Here is a 23,405-nt window from a genome sequence, read left to right as displayed (position 1 = left end):
GATGCAGCGCCCCAGGCGGTGGCTCTCCGGGCGCCCATGGGAACCTACTTGCCTACCGTGGCCTGGAAAGCCTCCTCTGAAGTAGAAAAAAAGTCGACAGTAGACAGCAAGGTTTGGACGAGTCAGCACCTGAACCTGTTACTTCCCTAACAGAGCGGGTGGCATCACACCAGGCCTGGCTGGAGCCGCGCAGTCTGGTCTCCCAAGAACAGATAAAATGGACCAGGACCAGGGAGGACGGAGACGTGTGTTCACCGCCTCCCTTTCAGCTCCTTCAAATCAACTGGTGCTTCTCAGCCACATGGGGCAGTTGCTTACCAGCATCTAGCTCCCTGCCTTTTTGTTGTTAATCCTCACCTGACGGTGTTTTTTCATTGGTTTTTAGAGTGGGAGGGGAAGAGACAGAGAAACATTGATGTGAGAGAGGCACAATGATTGGGTGCCTCCCGCACACGCCCCAACCGGGGCTGGGGATGGAGCCTACAATCCAGGTGCATGCCCTTGACTGGAATTGTACCTGGGACTCTTCAGTCCTTGGGCCAGCGCTCTATCCACTGAGCCCAACTGGCTAGGGCTCCCTGCTTCTTAAGACGCCACTGGGAAGAACCAGGCCTAGCCAGGCTTCCCTCCCAGGTCAGGGGACTAGAGGCAGAGCAGACTCTGATGGACAGGGGAGGCCACTGCCTGGACCTGGCTGCTCTGACCACCTGGGACCTCGGACAAATCGCTTACCTTCTCTGTGCCTGCTCCCCACTTGAAAAACGGGAGGACAGGAAAGTATTTTTTTTAATGATGAAATGGGGTAATACAGGAAAAGCCCCGAAAACAGTGGTGGTTCTTACACTATGTCACCAAGTTGGGATTCCTTGGTTACATTTACATGGAGCGAATGAAATGTTTTCTTCTGAAGCTACCTTTTTAAACGTACGTTTTGGCTTTGAAATTCAAAACCAAGGGAAATAAAGTTATATGGAGGGAGGTGCTTTGAAATTCAAAACCAAGAGAAAGTTACATGGAGCGCTGACGTCATAAAACTAACCCCTTTCTCACCTTGACTTGCAAAGTGCCTGCCTGTCTCTCAGCTCCCTCCCCAGCTCTGGTGGGAGCACCCCGTGTAGAAAGGCAGCACCTATGGTCCCCACGGGACAGCTCAGGCCCCGCGAGGCGGCCAAAGGCCCCTGGGGTCCCTTGAGGGCCCACTGTGGGCACTGACAGGAGAGGATGGGGAATTCCGGCTACGGCAACCTCTGCAGTCGTGAAATCACATACATGGCAAGTCAGCTCTGAGGGGAGCCACAACGTCCGATCAGCCGTGAACAGATTCCACGGGACATCTTTCAGAACCACCAGCCACAAGAGCGGCTCGCGTTTACGAAGCACTTACTAGCGCAAGCAGCATCGGTGTCCTCGCGGCCTTGTCTGTCTCCACAAGCATCCTTTGTGGCTGGACTGATCACGGCCACTTTACAGAAAGGAGGACTGGGGCTCAGAGAGGTGGCATGACTTGCCCAAGGTTACAGAGCTAGTAAGTGATGAAGCCAGGATGCAGACACTTTATTCAATTAACAAATATTTTTATTGAGCGGCTACTACATGCCAGGCACTGCTGTACATGCAGCAACAGGCAGCTTCCCTGGGTGGATTCCCCATCCTGGGAGGAGAAGCGTTCAGTAAACCAACGTAACAGGTCGAACAGAACACAAGGAAGACGGAAGGGTCTCCGAGAACAGGTGGAGAGGGACAACGGCACGTATTTCAGAGTGGATGGTCAGGGAAGGCTTCTTGAAGGAGGTGACAGCTGAGCAAGCAGCTCTGGGGCAGAGCGAGTGCCCTTACCTACATTTCACTGCCTGGGATGCAATCTCCACGCAGCCTCCCAACCAGGCCAGCGCTGGCTGCACCGCACCATCTCTTTCAGGGGAGGCCAGAGGCCTGCAGCAAACTCTGAACTTTGAATTCTATTGTGATCATGGCTGCCACCCTGAAGCTATGGACTACGCTATACCACCTCCACCTCTCGGCAGCAAACCCCTCTTTGGTGATGACGTCAGCAGGAGACATTTAGGGGACACGGAGAGTTCAGAGGTTTCACAATGCCTTTAAGGACAGGGCTCTGGAGCCTGGCCAGCATGGCTCAGGGGTTGAGCGTCGACCTATGAGCTAGTAGGTCACAGTTGAATTCCCGGTCAGGGCACATGCCCAGGTTGCAGGCTCAGTCCCCAAAGGGACTGGGGGGGGGGGGGGGGGGGGCGGGGAGGGAATGTGGGAGGCAGCCAATCAATGATTCTCTCGCATCATTGATGTTTTTCTCTCTCTCTCTCTCTCTCTCTCTCTCTCTCTCTCTCTCTCTCTCTACTTCCTTCCTCTCTAAAATCAATACAAATATATTAAAAAAGAACAGGGCTCTGGAATCAGCCGTTTGGGCTTGGGCACTCTCTCACCTGGAGCTGTGGGACATAATGCAGGTGAGGCTGCGGCCCAGGCTCCATTTCTCTGTGAATGCTGAGAACGCCACGCAGAGACCTCGGAACAGTGGCCATGTCCCAGGGGCCTCGGCAAGCCCCGGGACACAGGACAGCGTCCACAGATCTACAGCCCAGCACCTTGGGGATCCAGATAGACCATTAAAGATGTTTTCTGAATGGCTGACCGGCTGAATCACTACTGGAGAATGTGCCTGCTTTTACGAGTCCAGGAACAGCTTGGGAACAGCCATCCAAAAATGTTCCTCAACTCAAGCTGGGTTGGCAAGGGTTGGATGTGATTATAAAAAACCAAGTGAGAAGAGAATGTTACTGCAAGACAAATTGAATCCATGTGAGTTTAAAATAACCTCATTCCAATAAGAATATTAAAATATCACTTTGGCAATTATTAAATACTAAAACAAATGCAATGATTTAAAATTGAAATTCTATTTTTATTTTTTGTTAATCCTCCCCCAAGGATATTTTTCTATTGGTTTTTTTTTCCAGAGGGAGTGGATGGAAGGGGGGACAGACAGAAACATCAATTGGTTGCCTCCCACATGCGCCCCAACAGGGATCGAACCTGCAACTGAGGTATGTGCCCCCAACCAGAATCAAACCTAGGACCACTCAGTCCACGGGTGGATGCTCTTCTACCCATTGAGCCAAACCGGCTAGGGCTGAAATTCTATTTTTTTTTAAGGTAAAATATGAAAATTGCCTTAAGGCCTAAATTCCCTATTGTTATTAACTTACCTGTGCAACAAACTCCAGGCCTTTAAAGATTCCTACTGAAAACTTAATATTTTTTAAAAATATATTTTTATTGATTTCAGAGAGGAAGGGAGAGGGAGAGATAGAAACAGCAATGATGAGAGAGAATCATTGATTGGCTGCCTCCTGCCTGCCCCATACTAGGGATCGAGCTCGCAACCTGGGCATGTGCCCCTGACCGGACTTGAACCCGGGACCCTTGTCCGCAGGTCGATGCTCTAACCACCAAGCCAAACCAGCTAGGGCTACACTTACGATTTGATGCTAACACTCATTAGTCACCTAAGCATAATTCCAGACTGCACAGCAGGCTCCTGTCCAAACATTACTATGGAAATACTCTCAAATCTGTTCAGGATAGAAACCTGTACTTTAAAAACCTTCTGTAGCTTCCTGTCATTGCTAAAATGACACCCAAGCTCTCAGCCGGACTGGGTAACTCAGGTAGCACCTACCAAGGAATGTTCAGAACCGTGGGTTCTGTCTGGCTTGTCGCTGTGGTTTATAAGCTGGACATGGGAAGGCACATTTAGGCACTAGAAATCCTCCATAAAAACCTCTGTTCTCTGGGACACCTGCCTGAATTTGGGGTCACTTTCTGTAAGATAGTTGAAAAGGAATCCAGCTGGTACAAGTGAGGCAGAAAACAGAAGCACGTACAAATCCCATTACCCCAGTAGTTCAGCAAGTTAACTCCAATAAAAGTATTTCCAAGCCCCTTTAATGGCTCAGAACAGAACTGCAAGCAATTTACTGCAGTCGTGAGGGCTTTTCTAATTCTTCATCTAGAAAGTAAATAAAACCTACGCACACTCTCCTGGCTGTAATGCTATACTTTAAAAATAACTTACTACCGGCAGAAGTTAACCCTTTGATTTGCACGTAACACATACCTGCCGACGGGGGGAGGCAAGCCCCGATCAGCTTTCTTTCTGGGCTAATGCCCAACAGGTCAACGTTCTCAAGTGACAACCGGGACGCTTCCCAGGCTCCCCGGGCCCTTCTTCAGAACCACTTTCAAGACCAGAGGATATGATGATAGTGAGCTTGATTTTCCTTATACGATTTCTGTTCACTAATCAGATCAATCTAGAAAGTCAGCGGGACTTGAGTGGCCCGTGACGTGGGCGCACACCCCACCGTTCAGAGTGAAACCAGACTCGGGAGCTCCAGGAGCTGCTCCCGCTGACAGTCTTGCTGCAGCAGGAAGACTGGACTCTACTTGTTCACAAACGCAGGGGAAGACTGTAAGAGGCTTTTACATCTAGAGGAAATGAAACTTGGGGGGGGGGAGGGCGCTATAAAAATAATAGACAGGATGGTGCAGGTTGGAGGCAGTTCAAATCCCAGCTTGGCACTTTCAACCCCCCCAAGTCTGTTTCCCCATCGGTAAATGACACCCACCTCAGGGTGCTATTGTCAAGAGTCTGAAAAACGCTTAGGGCAGAACCTTGCACGCGGAAAGGAAAGCGAGCGACAGCTGTCAGCTTCCCAGAAGCTTGTCACCACTTGCAGGCGAGGAACTCAAGTGAACCACAGCGACTGGAGGTCGGGACTAGGCCTGGGTGGTCTCCAAACGGGAGACGGGGGCACAGAGCCTGACCTGACCAACCAAAGAGCAGTCAGTCGTACATTTTCCCTCTAGGTCTCACCCACTCAAACTTCAGGTTTTGTTCCAAGGACTTTTTTTTTTTTTTGACCCTGTTGTTTTTGTCTAGGAAGAATTTAACAGTAATATGGAACTCATCAGTCCCACCAATCTGGACCTAGTTTCTTTTTTCAGAAATATCCCACAGCACTGTGTCTTTAAGGCCCGGCATCTTGTAGGCAAACTCCCAGTCCCGCCAAAGCCTCAGCCTCCACACCCAGTAAGACGACGAAGGAAAACGCAGAGACCACCTAGCCATCCCCTACCTGGAACAGACCGGGAACTAAGACCCAGAAATAACCTGCCCAAGGCTGGGCCACCGAAGCAGGCCGTAGGAGGCTGGAAGGCGAGTGGATGTGCGGGGCCTGCTGGCTGCGGCGTGAAGGGAGAGGAATGGCGAGCAGACGGCCAAGATGGAACCCACTTCCTCCATGAGCAGCGCCCTCTCCTCCCACAGTGTGCGGTCCACAGGGAGCTGTGTGTGCTCAGCCCTCAGTGCAGGGCCATTAAACAGCCAACACAGAAAGCAAGTCCTAACTCCTCCAACCCAGCGCCTCCCCACTTCCTCCTGTGAAACCGACCTCCCCTCTCCCTCCCCTTCCCACTGGGTCTCTGGGGGGAGGGGGGAGAGAAGAGGGGGGTATCATGAACTAGAGGACATTTGGCCAGGAGACACGGATCACTCCTTCAGCTTTACCGCCTTCCCCTAAGAATTCGGAATGACACATACTGATGTAAAGCATGAGAACCACAGTGCGGTATCATGTGGGACTTGACGAAACTGCAAACATTCCATCTCAAGAAAAACAGCAATCCCACACAAACTCAATACAGATGTTCCAACTTCTTTGTTTCATTCTTTGGGGATTAACAATAAAAATCCCCAAACCAGAGTAATCTGTTAGCAAGCATCGAGGAAGTGGAGACCCTACCTGCGAAATGCTTTATTTCACTCTCGAGGTACCTCTGCGCACACTGTCCGACTTCATGGCTACCCGCTCAATGGTAGGGAAGGATTTGAAATAACAAATAGTCAATGCCACATAGGAACACGTGAGGAGGTCCTCTGGGCGGACCCTGCACAGCGCACAGCACAGCGTGCGGCTTAAACGCTTTTCCTACGGGCCTCTTCCTTTTTTGCCCTTCACTGCTCCCAACCATGTACAAAATGCAGTCCTTTCACAAGCTTTTAGAAAGTTTTTATTGGTTACAATGATATAAAATGTATCATTTAAAGTTCCCCTAGTTATTAAGTGCTTGCTAGCAACAGCATAAAAAACTTTCGTACATCTGACAAGCTCAAATGATTTGTTTCATCCTGGAAGGGATAAACAGCAAACAGCACTCTTAGCTGGTCTGTCTACAATTAGCCTCTTTCTTAAAAGGCTACATTGGTTCAAATCAACAGACAATCCCTTTTGTATGTCAAATTGTAAATTTTAATGTTTTCATTAAAATAGTCTTTTATATCATAACTCTCCAACAAGAAACAGTAAAATAACTAACAGCAAACTCCAGTACAAGAACACTCCAGATTAACAACTCAAACACAAATGTAAAAGGCAAATCACAATACAATTGAAGCATCCAAAACAATTTAAATAATTTTAAATATTTTATTTTTAAACTGCTACAAATGCTTTATACAATATTTCAACACAAAAGTCCCCAGAACAGAAATGTAACAAAATGGGAATGATAGTGAAAGGATTAAAATGGCACAAATTCACCAAACAAGTATTAAACTACACATTTTAAGAGGTAGATTACTTTTAAAGTTGAAAACAAAAGGAGAAAAAAAAACACATGAATAACCTAGCCATTTCCCACCAACTCAGTCATTAATTAGGGTGAAAGCATGTATAATGTGTGGAGAAATGATACACCCAGGAAAAGGCCAATTTGTAGTTTTTAAATCTCTATTAGAGACTGCAGTGTAAGCCTGTATGTAAATTTATTTTTACTTTTTTACTTAAGTGCAGACATACAGCTTTCAAGGCCTGAGATGCATCCTAGGCATTGGTATATTGCTACATAGTCTCCCATAATATAATAGTTATAAATTAGTGCCACATAATTATTTGAGAGGATGTCCATCTGGATAAACACACATGAAACTGGAAGAGGCATACAAAAGGAGTCCATATCCAATCGGGTTTCCTCTCCATTATGCTGGCAATCAGCTTGTGATTTAAAAAAATAAAAAATAAAAAAAGCAGGCAGAGAGAGAAGCTAAATGCCTCTGTCTATAATTAACTTAAAAGGCATCAAGAGCTGGTGTGTGACCAAAACTTAAAACAAGTGCATTAGAATTTGTCATCCCTGAAATCTACAACAAACTACTGATAAAAAAGAGAACTTGCTTTGCAAGGTTAAGTTCAAATCACTCCTTCCTCTGCTATGTGCCAAAACCAGGGCCACACTCACATCTGAGTTATCAGTCCCGTGACGATGGGCCAGTTCATCTAGCCCGTCTTACAGCACCTCTTGCATCTCAATCACCCAGGTGCCCAGCACGTGTTGGGCACCAGCGAAGACGCAGATGCCTGACTCTAACCAGGGCACCAAGAAGCCTGCAGGTTTGTGAGACAGCTTCAAATGGTCTTGCAAGCTTGGTAGATTTCGCATCCTTTGTCGTAGTGCTTATCCTAAGTTGAGCATGCATTATCTGTATTTAGTCAATTAAGGTTTGTTTTGTGTGGGGGGCTTTTCTACAGGAAGTTCCTAGAAAATAAGAAAACTGAAGATAAATGACAACATAACACAACCTTGTATGAATTGACCATGTTAAAGAGAAGGTGAGCAGATCCATATGACAAATGTTAAGACAGCAACAGGTTGATTCTGCAAGTGTTCAGGAACTTGGGGGCCCTACTCAGCAGGCACACGCTGGCAAGGCCCCAGCCCTATCTGGAGTGGTGTGGCAGAGACGGACATGGGAGGAAATGGACATCATCTTATTTCTGTAATGCTCTGTGGTAAATGCTGGGGGCTGGCTCTTAAGCACAGATGGCTATGATGAAACACGCAGGAGGAGGAGGTGGGCCAGTGCTGTGGGAAGCCCTTCAGTACACAACAGGGTGAGTAAAGCGAAATCACTGACAACAGAGAGAAGCGAGTATTTCTGACCATGTGCCATGAAATCATCCCTGAATAAAATTTACACGTAGAAATACACTGAAAGGGAAGGCGGCTATAGTTAAAACAACTCCTTACCAGTGTAACACAAGTATGTACCAAGGACGAGGCCTGCTAAGCCCTCGTGATAATCTCAGGCCTGAGGTTCAGGAATCCTGGTTTTATACCAAATGGGCTAAAGGCACTGAAAAGAGAACAAACTCCCTGAAGAAATGCCCACGCTTGTGCCCAGATAATCAGAATATGATGCCCCGTCTTCACAAATTTATGGTCACTTGTAAATGGACCCCTTGTAAGACACGTCCTTCGGATGTGCCCACAGCACAGTTCAGTGACAAACACCCAGGGGGGCCAGCTACCGGGGATGCTGCTGCTGCCCCCTACCAGTGAGAACAAGTTTTATCTGATTCTCTGTGCTTCCTTTCAGGCCAAATTTCCCTCCAGCAATGTAACCCTCTGTTCAACAATGAAACGAAGCAAAATGATTATAATGAACTGGAGGAAACAGACACAATTTCATTAGGCACTTTGGTCCCCTTCTTCCCAGAGCACTGGGTGAGTAAGAGGCTAACTGAATGAACTTGGTAAGTTCAGTTACTCAGAGGACTTTCCTTTACCCTTGAACTGCACAAACGGGATCCAGTACAAAATGATTCTTTCAGACAAGACTGGAGACAAAGGGGGGTACGCATAGCGCATTCTAAAGCATCAACCACCCGGGGCATGTTTCGTAGTCGTCTGTAAAAATGAGGACATATTCCGGCTCTTTATCTTTGTAAAGGACTCGAGTTCAAGAACCTCCTATTGCTGAGGAACTTCCAGAGCAAAGACAGAGTACTAACAGGTACAGTTAAAACACTACAGCAGGCCACTATAATGGCTAATAGGTGCTTATGCACATGGCATGGCCAGAGACCAGATGCTGAGTTATCTCTCTAGCAACTAACTGTTTAGTACATTTCTGAAGTAGCTTTTTAACTATCAGTCTTGGCTAACGATTCTTCTCTACATTGTTCTTTATCCGTGACTTAAGGCACACGGGCACCCAGAATTCTACCTCATCAGCTGTGCACTGGTAACAATACCTTTGGGTCCTCACGACCTCCCCAAATGGCAGACCACTCCCCAGTGAACTCTGATTCTGCTTTTCCTGAAACACCAGACTTTTCAGACCCCGAGAGGGAGAGCCAAGAAGGCCTCGAGGCCGGCAGCTCACTCCGAAAGGACAAGGTTTTCAAGTATTTTGCAGAAATCCTATCTGATGGTGAGTTTTTCATGAGCTTGACCCGGAGGCATTTTTTAGGAAACAGCAGGAATCCCAAGAAACTGCGTCAAACCAAGGTTATTTAAGTGACTTAGAAAGTTTGAGAAGTCAACATAACCAATTTAACGATTGCCCTGTTTTTGTGTCACTGAGAACACTTCTGAATCTAGGGAGGACACAAACAGAACAGTAGAATCACCTCACATCTAAGATGAGTTCTTACATCATTACTGGGAAACAAAGGCACCGGCGGCCGCGCTGACTTGCCCTGGGCTTCGGCATGTGCCTGGGGGAGCCAAGGAGCCTGGCCTTGCCGCAGTTCTAAGCCCTCTCCCGGCTGCTTCCCTTCGGGAGCTGGCCTGTCACCCTACGCTGGAGAGAGGAGGGGTGGGGACCTTAGGCATTTTAAAATGAGTACGGGGCATTTTGTTCTAACCCACGAGGCAAGTTTTTTGAATGAAAACAATAGAAGCATGAATAATGGAAGCACTCTCCGTTACTATAACTATGCTTGAGTCACAGAAATATTGATGAGATTGCAATGTGGTTTTAATGGCCTCAGAGATCCATTTTAACAGAAGAAACCACCTATAATCCAGAAAAAATACAAGTGACACTGAGATATTACCCAAGATAGGAAGTTTAAGAGGATTTCATCTTTTCATAACAGGGTACTTTTGAGAGCTTTTCATGGTTTCAAATTCAGTTCACACTGGCCCTAAAAGAAATGGCCCGCTTTTGCGAGTCCTGGGTCTGAGATAAAGCTAGGCGGTATCCATCTCTGCAGCAGCTGTAACTTAAGCAACCCCATTTCCTTTAAGTGCTTATGTCAAAATTACACAGGAAGAAGAAAAAAAAGCCATTGGGCAAGTATACTGTTCGCTTCCAACCGTCTTTCCCGCCCCCACGCTCCGGAGCTGATTTCCTCGGGCCCTGGGAGACAGCTTACCTGAAGTCCTTCAGCTCCTGCTTGCCACTGCTGTCCTCCCTCCTGCTGTCGCCCAGGTCGGCAGCAGCTGCCAGCTGGAGGCTTCGGGTGATGGGCCCGCCACTCCGTTCTCTAGATTTTACATTGAACCGGTCTGTTCTTTTCTTACCGGCCAGAGCGGATTTGCTTTGTAAGACGGCCTTGCTTTTCTGTACCCTCACGTGCAGGCTCCGGGCCGCCTTGCTCGAGAGCTGAGCAGAATGATTCTTGGCCACAGCTTTGGGCTTTTTCCCCTCAACGTGAGTTATTTTGGCCATTCTGATTGGACTCGAGTTCCTTAAAGAGGAGGTTGGTTTTTTGGACTTCCCCGAAGCTGCAAATTTGACATTCTGCTTGGACCTGAAGGACGAGGAAGGCAGTGGGACCTGTGTGGGGCCTGAGCTGCGAGCTCTAGTCTTGCCCAAAGGAGCCTGCGTGTTTTGCATTTTAATCTCGGCATCTGCGGTCCGTCTGCGGTGGTTGCTGCTACTGCTTCTGTCACTACTTGCAGGTGACACATGCCCACCTTTCTTGGACGAATGGGAAGCTTTTTTTTTGGAAGGAGAAAGCGGTTTTTTGGGACAGCTGAAAGCAGCATGCTTATTCAGGCTTCCGATGTACGTGAACTCCCGATGGCAATACGGGCAGATGTGCGAAGAGGACTCGGAAGCATTTTTTAGGTCCGCCTTCTGCTTGGCAGATCTGTTTTTTTGCAGGATGGCTTTCTGAACAAGCTGATTTTTTTTCTTCAATGCATTTAATTTGAGCTTATTTGGTGACATTTTGCTGAGTTCGACACTAAAGTTCAGTCTTTTGGGCTGTCCCATTCGTCTGAAGGCATTTTTCCCAGAGTTCTCCAAAACCACCACGCCGTTTTTGGGCTGCACCGTTTGTTTCAGCGGTACTGGGTTTTTCCTGGGGGTATACCTCTTCTTGTCGCTGGCAGAAGCGCAGGCCAGGATATGCTTGTGTAACTCGGGCATGTTGTCTACACCTTTGCCGCACTTGGTGCAGCGAATGGCAGTGCTAAATGTCTGTGGAATGTTGTGTGTAGTGAAGTTGGTGGCCGTCACACCGATACCCATGGGGTTTCGGTGGTGGTACTGAAATGGAGGCGGTTTAAAGCTTGGGTAATGTTGATTGAGACCCAATCGAACATCTGGATCTTTCGTCTTTATTCCAGAAGCCATTATTTTTATGGTCGTGTAAAGCTCTTCGGAAGAATCATTTAACTCCTCTTCCTCTTTCGACGTTTCTAAAGGATCTTCCGGCAAACTCTGCATATGCTCTGCGTGGGCCTTGCTGGGATCTGTAAAGTTCTGCGGCCTCAGGGTGCCACTCTCAAACTCGTGGTGTGTGCACACCTTATCCGGGTGGAGATCTCGCTGGTGCTGCTGCAAATTGCACAAAAAAGCAAATTCTTTTTTACAAACTGAACACACAAAGATATTCCCAACTCCATGAAGCAAAAAGCGATGTTCCGACAAATCAGTTTTAGCCTTAAAGAGCTGCACACAAAATTCACATTTGAAGGGCCATTCTTCAGCATGAACAGATAAATGTTTGGTTAGATCTTTAATGGAAAGAAAAGGCGATTCACAGACATTGCAGACAAAGTTTTTGTTGAATGTTTCCTGAACGATATCCTGTTCAACTGCAGACGGGGGTTCTTCCCTGGGTTTCAGATCTTCATTCTCTAATTCTTCCTGTTTGAAAGATATCATGGGGAGAGAGGCTTCCAGATTATCCCCAGAAGAAACAACGGATGATACTGCTGACAGAGGAGGTGGTGAGGGGGAAGAGGAGGAAGATGAAGAGAATGAAGATGAAGATGCAGATGATGATGAAAGTGTTGGAGGCCCCGGAGAGGCAGCAGACATGAGAGGCTCTACGGAAGGAATGGGAGAAGGCGAGGGAGACACCGTAGGAGAAAGAATCGGAAGTGGGGACTGCGCAGTAGCATTTGAGAGTGGGGAGGGACACGGGAGAGGAGACGCCCCGGAAGAGGGGGCTGCAAGAGGTATGGTAGGCAGGAGTGGAGGAGGTGGTGTGGCAACAGTTAACACAGGAGGACAGGGCGGAGGGGATGAGGGATGTGTTGGCATCAAGAGAGGAGGCAGCTGCCCGGAGGAAAGAGGTGTCTGGCAGGCAGGAGATGGAGGAGAAACATCAGGGGGGCACTCCACAGTAGGGGCAGATAAACTCGTGTCAGGCCCAAGGTCAGGATCTGCTTGGGGATCCAGGGATTTACAAGGACTCGGGCTCCTGGTCACATCTGCCGTGTTTTCGATGGGCACGCCGATGCCATTGTATTCATTGAGAAGGACCTTCTGCAGCATGCAGGTGGTCGGCTTCTTCTTCTTGACAGCACTGCAGGCTGGCTGCGCCACGTTGGTGTCTTTGAATTCCTTGCCTTCCAAGTCCGCACAAGGCTTTTTATGCACACTGAGATCTAACACCGATTCCCACTGGACCGGAGGCTTGCCTGGATCCTCAGCCTTCTGTTTGACACCGCTGGATAAATCCAGTGGCTGCTGGTTGCACACAGGGCTGAAGGTGGAGCTGGCGGCCCACTCTTTGGATACCTTGAATTCATCAAAGCATGGCGGGCTCACAGTTTCCCTCTCGTCTCTCCCAGACAAACTCCACACCGGGGAGGAATTGCTATGACTTTCTAACTTGGGCTTTTTGGAACCCAGAACTGCATCAGTCCACACTGCTTTCCCATCGCTTTGCTTTCCGAAGTCTCGAAGGGCAGGACTGTGCTGTGGAGAGCTGGGAGGGGAGCTGGTCCGCCGCTTAAACCGACTGGACGTCACGGGCAGCATCGACGCAGGAGCGGACACACAGACAGGACCTAACTTAGTGATCTCAGCTGCCAAAATCCCTGCGGGAGGAGCTAGTTTATCCTGGGTTTGAAGGAGCTGCTTGAGCTTTGACGACAAGTACACGCCTTTCTCTTTGTGGAGAGACACGGCCTCCGTGGTGATGCTAAGGGGAAGGCTCAAGGAGCACGAGGGTGCTATGGGCTCAGGCTCTGCTTCAGCTTTGATTCTGGGTAACACGGGAGGACTAGCAGTTCTCCGTCTCTTGGACTCACTGTTTGTGCTGCTGGAAGGCTCTTTAGGAAGATCATCTGTTATGGGGACCTGTGTGGTCTTTATATTCTGAGTGATTTCCACTGTAACTGGGGTGAGCAGACAGTTTATACCATACAAGTCTGCCGAACTGGACTCCATCTCAATCACATCACAGTTACTGGTGCTGCTGCTGGTTTGAATTTTACCATCGATATAGTAATTTAAGTTCTCAGAAATATTGCTAGAAATGTCCATGATGTACACGTCATCTGCCTCCCCTTCCTCCTCGGGTTCTGTGCTGGGAACGTAGACATTCTGGGGGGGCTGGGCCCGCTCTGCGGGCGGCTGGGGCTCTTCCAGGAGGCCTCCTTTTCTCCGCACACCTTTGGGAATCAGGTGACGCTCGTGAACTCTGCGCTGGTGCCGTCTCATATTAGTATGAGTGCCAAAAACCTTCTTACAGTATTTGCAGGGATGAAGCTCTTTGACTTCTCCATTCTCTTCTACAACAGAAGAATTTACTGTTTCTTGGGAAGCTTTCTCTGAACTCAAGATCAGACAGTCTTGCCCAAGATTGGGAGGATTCGAGTCATCTTTTGGAGTGACACTGTCTCCAGATTCTTTGCCATCAGCTGGGTCCTCTGATGGCTGTAGTGTTAGGCTGGGTTTTCGCTTTAACCCTGCCTCATGGCGACGCTCATGCCTCCGCCTGTTAATTTGGGTGCCGAATGCTTTCCCACAGTACTTGCATTTGAAAGCATGGTTGACTGTAGATATATGGATGTGCATGTGCCGTTCCAGCCCCTGTTTGGTTGTAAACTTCCTTTCACAATGCTGACATGGAAACATTAATGTTTCAAATACATCACCATTGGCTTCTTCCTTAGTTTTGGGAATTTTGATAACAGGAGTTACCTCTGGAGAGTCTTCGAGAGTTTCTTTTGAAATGTTTTTTGGTTCTTCTAATAAATCTTCTAGCTTCTCATCGCACCGTATTTCTGGCTCTTTCACAGAGCTTTCATTTGGCATGTCAGCTTCTTCTTCCCCCTCTTCTTCCAACCCATCATCTTCCTCCTCTTCTTCCTCCTCCTCTTCCTCCAAGTCATTCACCTCACAATTTGTTGCTTCTAGCTTCTTGTCTGGTTCTGTGTGCAGCTCGCAGGCAGGGAGAGGGGTTCCTAGTTCTGGAAGCACATCCTGACTAACCACCTCCTGAACAGCTGTCTGCTCAGCTGCTGGAGCTGAGGGCTTCTCGTCCTCTTCTTTGGCACCTAGAAAGCAGAGGGAAGTAGAAGCATGGAGGTGAGGGCAAAACTAGCTGATTTAAGATTAATTCTTATTATTCAAGTTATTTCTCTTAGCACTTAAAATGTGTAAGGGAGGTTATTGATTAACAACAAACAGCTCTACATTCTCATTTACAAAGTTGTATTGGATTTAAATCCATTTCATTCATTCAGCTACTATTTACAGAGCACCTGTATTAACCAGGCAACACACTGGGCAGTGAGGAGACATACGTGAACAAAGAGTCACTTGGAGCTTAGAATCTTTTCTATGTTTAGTCACACATATATAAACATTTTCATTTATAGAAATTGTAGTGCCTAAAATTGTGTTGGAGTAGCAGACACTGAATTTCAGGAGACTAGTTGTGAATTCCAATTTCTCAGGATTCCAAACTGAAATAAGAAAGTGGTTAAATATATTACCTACCAGGTTAGATTCTTAGTGATCTTCCTTAAATGGAATGATTCTCTCCTCCCTTCCTGACGAAATCTACATTTTTAGAAGCTAGAACAGTTTCCAGAATCATATGATCAGGATTTTTTTCAAGTAAAAGAAACTTTAGAGATCATCTCTTCTAAGCCTGATCAAATGATTAGCAACTCAGGAGTCTCAATGCCCGAGAAGAAACCCAGGTGGGCAGCGAAGGACGCACTGGTAAGGTGACAGTTGAGCAGAGACCTAAAAAAAGTGAGTCATGTGAATATGTAGGGGAGGGGAGCCCTCTGGACAGAGTAAACAGCAGATACTGAAGTTCTGAGTCAAGAACCTGTTGGATGTGTTCAAGGAATAGCAAGGAATCTGGAAAGACTGTGGGGAGGGGGATGGAGGAGACTGGAGGAAGGCAGGACAGCAGAAGATACGATCAGAGGCCAACTCACATAGGACCGTGCAGGCTGCTGGCCTTTACTCGGAGTGAAACAGGGAGCTGAAGTTCTAACAGAAATATGATATAACTCACTCATATTCAACAGGATCACTCTTGGTACAAGAAAGATAGGGAACTCCAGGTGGATAAGGGTGGAGGCAGGGAGATGAGAGCTGCATCCTGCAGGAGAAGGGCCAGGGTGGGGACTAGGGTGGCAGGGGAGGTGGTGGGAATGATCAGACTCTGGATACATTTTGGAGATGAACTAACAAGATGTGCTTGCTGACTAGCTGTGGTGAGAGAGATGTCAAGGAGGAGCCACAGCAACCGCAATAATCCTGTTTGCTAAGCAGTAGGAAACGGAGGGAAGAGCAGGTTTGGGCTGTGTGTGCGTGTGTGCGTGTGTGCGTGTGTGTGTGTGTGTGTGTGTGTGTGCGCGCGCGCTGGAGGAAAGTAGAGTTCATTTTGATGTATTAAAACTTTGAGGTACCTGACATATCCACGTAAAGACGTTAAGCAGTTATGGATGACTCGAGTTCAACAGAAGCTGAGCCTAGAAATGTACAAGTCCTTAGACACAAAATAGTATTTGGAGCACGGGACTGGACGAGGTCACCTGGAGAGTGAATGCAGACAGAAGAGAGGAGGGAAGACTGCCCCCAGATGACCCCAGTACTTAGAGGTCAGAGAAATGACCCGTGAGGTAGCTGGAGAATCGAGAGAGTGGTGGCCTTCGGCTAAATAAACAAAGTTTCAAGGACGGAGTGATCAGCTGTGTCCAGAACTGCTGATGGGTTGGGTAAAGCAAGGACTTACCTTACCCAACCCATCAGAGAATGGAGAATTCCTTTTACCAAGGCGGATGTGTGGTGATCATGGTAACAGTTTCAGTGGAGTAGCAGGGACAAATGCCTAATAAGAGTTCCTAAAAGAAGGTAAGGAGGGAGAGACAGGGAGACTATAAGCAGCTCTTTCAAGTTTAGCTATAAAGAAAAGCAGAGAAATGGAACAGCGGTTGGGAGAAACCTACGGAGAGCAGGGGACTCCAAGACAGGAGCTGTCCCAGTGCACCTACTGCTGACGGAGAATGTCCTTTCTCCACAGTGCCACCTGTCTGTGGAGCTAGGCCCCTTGTGCTGTACACGTTTGAGGAGTCAGAAAAGCTCTGGGACCTCCTGGCTTGTTAACTGGATCTTTCCCCTTTCGCTGGGCAAGTATCTACTATATGCCAGTACTAGGCGATCAACATTGTCAAGATCCTTATCCTTATAGAGCTACGTGAAAGTAAGCAGGCAACACCACTGTAATAAATGAATGGTTACGCCCGTGGAAGCACATGCTGCTACAGAAGCACACAAAAGGACCTTGTACGTGGCTTAATCAGGGGAGGCTTCCTAGATAAAGTATTGGGCAGGCTGAACGTGAAGGTCAAGGAGAGAAAAGGAAAGGCAACAGGAGGAATCAAAACATACAGCACACTGTGAATTATTCTGGACTCACCTGTGGGCAATGGGGACCCATTAAGGTATTTTAAAGCAGGAGGATGCCAGTTGGGAGATTTTGGCTGTGATGTGGATTAAGGGACGGGGAAGACACATTACTGCAGGCAACCAATACTGATGCAGTGGTATCAGAAAGGAGATGCTGCTGCTTACATTAAGACATGTAGCAGTGGAAAGAAGCAGTGGAGGCAGAAAACAGTGGCCAGACTGTCAAGATAGAAGAGCCTGTCACAGACCTGGTGAATGCCTGGATACAGGGGAAGTGGGGGTTAAAAAAGCCAACTGTGCCAAGCTCTCTAAATGCAAGCTTTCCTAGGAGTTATCAGTCTTACTTTTACCCATATGCCCACCATTTTACTGGCAACGAGGCTTCTGCTTCTAAACAGAAACCAGTCTTCCCATTCCCCGCCCCCACCCTGACAAATTTCATAAATTCCATGAGTTTTCCACAAACTGAGAAACCAGTCATTTGATGGTGGTAATGTATTTCAAATTAGGAGCTAACTCCCTTTGAAATACTACATGTTCAACACAGACCCAACATGTTGCTAAAAAAAAGTTGGAATGAGACTACAGAAATTTAAAATAACATCTGTAAGGCACAAAAATTTCTTTATGGAGTTCTTTTTGAACCAAAATCTGTGGCTTCTTTTAATGGAAAAAAAATATAAATGTATTATTTCTTTCTCTGTGATTGGTAAACAATTTCAGATTTGAAACTGTCCAAAGCAATATAAACCAAAACACAGCTCTGCTCACTAGTAAGGCCCACACCAGAGTGTGTCCATGTGGTCACTGAGTTTTAAACATAACGGGAGGTTTGGGGAACACAGGAAGAGTCTGGACTGCTTGCTCAGACCACTTTTTAAGAATACGCAGAACATTCAGGAATGACAACTACACTGTACAGAACCAATTATACTTTAACCATTTATTCCACAAAAAGGTAAATATTAAGTACCTTTTTTTCATGGGGCCTGATGTTATATCAGGAAAAAAATAACTGTCTTGAATTTTTGAAGGGGGAAAGGGGCTCCTGGATTTTTGTTTTTAATTCTGCCACTAAATGTAGGGAGGGTCCTTAGTATTTTTGTTGTTCAAACAAATGTCTTAGCAAATCTGCTATCAGCGGGCAGAACTTAGTTTTATAAGGTTCTGGGAAGTAAACTTGTCGATTCTTGCTTCATATAATGCCACCGGAAATTATAATCCTTTATGAACGTCATCACCACAAACAGTGCTAACAAAATGGCTTAAGAGAAATAAAAAATATTGTTGGTGGCTTTTTTCTCTACAAATGTTTCTTGAAAGTCACAAGCCTACATTTTGAAATTCGCCTATTTGGGTCACTATGAACAACTCTTGAGCAAGCTCCGGTCTTTGCATAAATTGGCCACATAATGAATTGGGACATAACTCCCTCTTTTCTAATAGCAATAGTCTCGATATGGTGGCTCAACTGAGCAATCTGCCTTTCGGATTAACTTTCAACCCATGTCTCTGAATTCTTACAGCATGGAGGGACTAGAATATTAGTCCTCAGAGGGGACCACAGAAAATTTAGTGGGAAGAAACATGAGAGATAAAATAGGAATTAAAATTCTAACAAAAGAACATTTTTCACTCTGCACATTTTTCATTCTGATATATAAAATCAAGGGTGTTTAATATTTTAAGTAATTTTTTAACTGAACTGCAAAACATACCTAAAGTATGCAAATCATAGCATAGAGCAAGATAAAATGTTTACAAGTAAATACACCAACGTGCCCACCCCACACATCAGTGGACTAGTACTGATGTGTAGTAGTCTGCCCGTCAGTCTGACTCCTGTCATTATAGATGTTTTTTCATGGTTTTGAACTTTGGAAATTATTTATAAATGCAATCATATGCAATGCTTCATTTTATTTTAACCAAGCATAATGTGATTTCTAACAAGGAAGGTCTTTAGTACATTTTTGAAGAGGATGGGGGATGTGAAGGGCTTGTAGGGGACCTTCTTGCTGTTTCTTTTCTTGAATGACTCTCAGGCGGGCATCCAAAGAAATCTATAATAATAAAAGCCTAAGCAATCACTGCAACTGAACGGACGACCAAACAGGCTGCGTGGGGTGACCAGGCCAGCAGGGGGATTAGTGAGGGACGACCAGATGACTGAGCAGAAGGCTGCATGGGGCGACCAGGCTGGCAGGGGCAGTGAGGGGCGACCAGGCTGGCAGCGGGAGGGGGGGCAGTTAGGGGCAACCAGGACGGCGGGGGTGGGGGGGGACATTTAGGGGCGATCAGGCAGGCAGGCAGGTGAGCAGTTAGGAGCCAGTGGTCCTGGATTGTGAGAGGGATGTCCGATTGCCGTTTTAGGCCCCATCCTGGCAGTTGGACATCCCCTGAAGGGTCCCGGATTGGAGTGGGTACAGGCTGGGCTGAGGGGACCCCCCCTGCCCCACCGCCCCGTGCACAGATTTTGTGTACCGGGCCTCTAGTACAAAATTATAAATGGTGATACACACCGAAATCATGCAAGCCCAACACCCCAGCCTACCTTCTGCAGAATCTCTCATATTGGCAGAGGTGTGATCTGGCTCACTTGTCTTCAGCTGTATGTCTTCAGTTTTGTTTCCTTTGTTTTTATTTTCCTGGGGTTTTTTCTTCCCTGAAACAAATAAACCATTTATTTATTTGTTTGTTTGTTCATTTGTTCGTTCATTCATTCATTCACTATTACCCCGAATTCTTGAAGGAGACCATCCCTAATCCAATCAGAGCAAACTGTCTATTTCTAGGCAACTATCACTTCAATCCCTAAAGAAAGGAATAGATGATGAATACAAATACTTTTAAATCATGTCAGAGAAAAAAAGAAACCCATAAATCTTTCAGAATCTTGGGCACTAGTTCCCTCATAGCTCTAAAGCAACTATCAAACTAGCATAATAGATTCTAGAAAAGTTAACAATACTGATGTCACAGGAAAATTAGATGATAGCTCTCAGATTTAATACCATACACATAACAGGGACTGGCAGAAATCTGGTTATTTATAAGAAGCACATAGGGAAAACAATATGGGTTAGCTTGGGGCCCTTTTAGTTAAGACATAAACACCTATAATTGTCAAAGTAAAACAACAGAAGCTGAGATTCCACTAAATTGTAAGGAATACTCATGCACAATGGCTCAAATATCAAAGCAGAGTAATTATGAATAATTCACTGTGGCCAGCCGGCACAGCACTCTGAGGGTCCTGAGGGACTCAACTCGAGGTCCAGAACAATTCAATATTTCATTAACAATTTGGAAGCTGGGATTCAGGAATCATTAACTGAATTCCAAGTGATACCACAGTTCAGAAGATAAGATGAAAATGCAGCACATTTCTGACAAGCTGGAACAGTGAACTCAAGTCACCAAGATTCTCAGTAAAGATAAACAATTCTAGACCGGTTACTACTACTGGAGGCTCAGCATTTGGTCTCGTTAGGATTTAACCAGAATTTGCAACCCCTCTTGGCCATTTTTTAAATTCCAAGTTTCTTATGCCTGGTAGCTTTTATTTTTCAGTTTTCAGATTCAGAACAGGTCCCATCACCTTCCCCAAACAGTTCCCTTCTCTTTCTGCAATGCTCTCCTCAAACAGGCTTCATACAGCCTCCTGAGCTTTCTCTTTCGCAACGAACAGCCACCTTGATCTCTGATTTAGTAAAATGACAAACTAGAAAACATCGGCAGTTTCTGGAAAATGGTGTTCTCCATAACAGAGAATCACTACAGAGCAGCATAATTAATTAAAATGTAGGTAACAGATGAAACTTAAGATCAGAGACACAAAATATTATCATTGCAAAGATCATAATGATTAAAAATAGAAACATTTGTAAACAATACAAACCAGATATCAATCCTAAAAAACATCACCGGATTTTGAGAAATATTTAAGAGATTCAACAAGAAAAAATGAATAAAATACTTACTAATCAGCCATTTAATGTTAGTCTTAAAAAGGAAATTCTAAAACACCATTTTGAATCCCTAATTCTTCAGTAAGAAAACAGAAGTTTTCTGCAACTGTGTAAGAAAGAGTTCACTCAAACACATATCTGAAAACAAGTCAATCCATTCGTTTCCAAAGGCAGCTAAATGGAACTCAGGACTTCACTGGAGCCACGCACAGAAGCAGAATCTTCATGGAGCAAGTAGGTTCATGTCTCCAGGGGGAAGGATTATAAACCCATGCCCTCTGCAAGGGGCAAGGCCATGAAAACACATGACACGGCCACAAGTCACCTCCTCTTTCAAGTCTTTCTCCCTCAGTCAACAGCACTGGCGTAAATCTGATAATGACAACGGCTCCTGAGGAATCCAGTTGTGCTTTAGGGAGTTTGGATTCTAACCTTTCAACCAGTTTTCTTATCCTCATGATGACATATGCCCAGTCCATCTCAGATTACTGGTAGCAAACAATGCTAATTTCAGTGACTGGCTACTAACAGGAACTGCTGTAGTTCCGCAGGTCATGCCTCATAAGACCCACGTCAGGACTCCTGCTGCCCCCTCAGACATTTCATTCCAAAGTTATATTCAGAAAATTTTCCCTGGATCAAAACCACAAATGTGCTGGAAGACATCAGTACCACCTCATGTACTCCAAACAGGCCAAGAAATATGACCTTTCTTACTGAATTCTTACCTGCTACTACTTTCTACAGGTATGAGCTTTCAAAATACATAAATACGGAGGTATGGTCTAAACCTTCCCTCCTTATGCCTAAACCTTACATGAACTTTAAAAACCACACTGTACAATTTAAAGAAATACAGACACTAATTTATTGTATTACTGTCCCTTGCAAAAGCAACTCAAAGATTTTCTGCAACTTCTCAAATACTATAGAGTCTAGTGAGCAGGCTATATAAAGAGAGTAAATTGCCCTATGTGAACAAAGTACTAAGTTAGATTTCTAGATTTATATTATAATAAAGCAAAGTACAACTTTAATAATACCATTTATTAATATGTACTCAGAATGAGATCATATAACTATCTAAAAGGTAAAAATATCACTTGAAGTTTTATTCTCTGCCTAAGGAAGTATGAGAACACCTAGCTGATCCTGAATGTCAAATGTCTATTTTTGGACTCTCCAAACCTAACCAGCGAGAAGTATCCCTCCTGCCCCCAGGTGCCCTCTTTCAAACCCATAACCAGGAAACCTTGATGCCCTGTGAAGAGAAGCCACTTTCAGTAGGAATATCTGCATCCTATTCAGAGAGCTCCCTAGAGCATCCCACCACAGGCTACTAGAGGCTGGATACCAGTGGTTCAACTGCAGTTCAAGTGACACTTGGACCCGATCACGCTCTGTTGTGGGGCTGCCCAAGGCATCGGAGGACATTTAGCAGCATCACTGACTTCCACTCACTAGATGCCAGTGTCACCTTCTAGTGGGACAACCAAAAGTCTCCACACTTGGCCAAATGTCCCTGGAACATTTGGGGTGGGGTTGTTCCCCAGGTTAAGAACCACTGGGCTAAACCAATCCCATCTAATAAAAGAGTAATATGCAAATTGACCGTTACTCCAACTCACAAGATGGCCGCCCCCATGTGGTCAAAGATGGCCACCCCATATGGACACAAGATGGCTGCCACAAGATGGCTGGCAGGGGATGGCAGTTGTGGGTGATCAGGCCAATAGGGGAGGGCAGTTAGGGGTAACCGGGCCTGCAGGGGAGGGCAGTTGGGGGGTACCAGGCCTGCAGGGGAGGGCAGTTGGGGGTGATTGGGCTGGCAGGGGAGCAGTAAGGTGTCGATCAGGTTGGCAGGGGAGTGGTTAGGGGGTGATCAGGCTGGCAGGCAGAAGTGGTTAGGGACAATCAGGCAGGCAGGCAGGCAGGCAGGCAAGCAGTTGGGAGCCAGCAGTCCTGGATTGTGAGAGGGGTCCCAGATTGGAGAGGGTGCAGGCTGGGCTGAGGGACATACACCCCCGTGCACAAATTTCGTGCACCGGGCCTCTAGTATAATATAGGTTACTAAAGACAGGTGAGGCTCTGCAGTTTATACATTTATTATAAAATTTAAAGGAAGTATTTGAATAACACTAATAAACCAATTCTAAAAAAGAAGGAATGGAACAATTAAATTTACCTCCCAAGTACCTTTTGGTGAACAAAGATAGACTTAGTTTATGATAGAAATGCAACTGTTATGAATCTAATTATCATTCTTTCATGGACCTGAGATTATCTGGTACAGGAAATGTTCATCAGAACACCTAACACTCGAGCTACTTCCCATCAGGACCCTAGACTAGGGTGAAGGAGCTATTGAAATCCCCTGGCCTACCTGCTATTTTGCAAGAGAAACCAAAGGCCAGGGCCCCACACAGGGGGGGCTACTCAGTCTCTGACAG

At 46.2% G+C, this 23,405-nt stretch overlaps 1 protein-coding gene across 4 annotated transcripts in view; it reads right to left on the bottom strand.

The window, feature by feature from the left end:
• PRDM2 (PR/SET domain 2) overlaps nucleotides 1-23,405 on the bottom strand; it is a 109,822-nt gene that overhangs the window by 14,858 nt on the left and 71,559 nt on the right. For all 4 annotated transcript variants that reach the window (XM_054721206.1, XM_054721208.1, XM_054721207.1 and 1 more), the window contains 2 exons: nucleotides 19,539-19,649; nucleotides 10,242-14,610 (listed from right to left, as the gene is read on the bottom strand). In XM_054721206.1, the coding sequence (XP_054577181.1) occupies nucleotides 10,242-14,610; nucleotides 19,539-19,649 (4,480 nt within the window). The remainder of the gene's footprint in view (nucleotides 1-10,241; nucleotides 14,611-19,538; nucleotides 19,650-23,405) is intronic.

The sequence above is a fragment of the Eptesicus fuscus genome, chromosome 9, assembly GCF_027574615.1.
Source record: "Eptesicus fuscus isolate TK198812 chromosome 9, DD_ASM_mEF_20220401, whole genome shotgun sequence".
NCBI lineage: Eukaryota > Metazoa > Chordata > Mammalia > Chiroptera > Vespertilionidae > Eptesicus > Eptesicus fuscus.
This window is presented reverse-complemented; position numbering and strand designations above follow the sequence as displayed.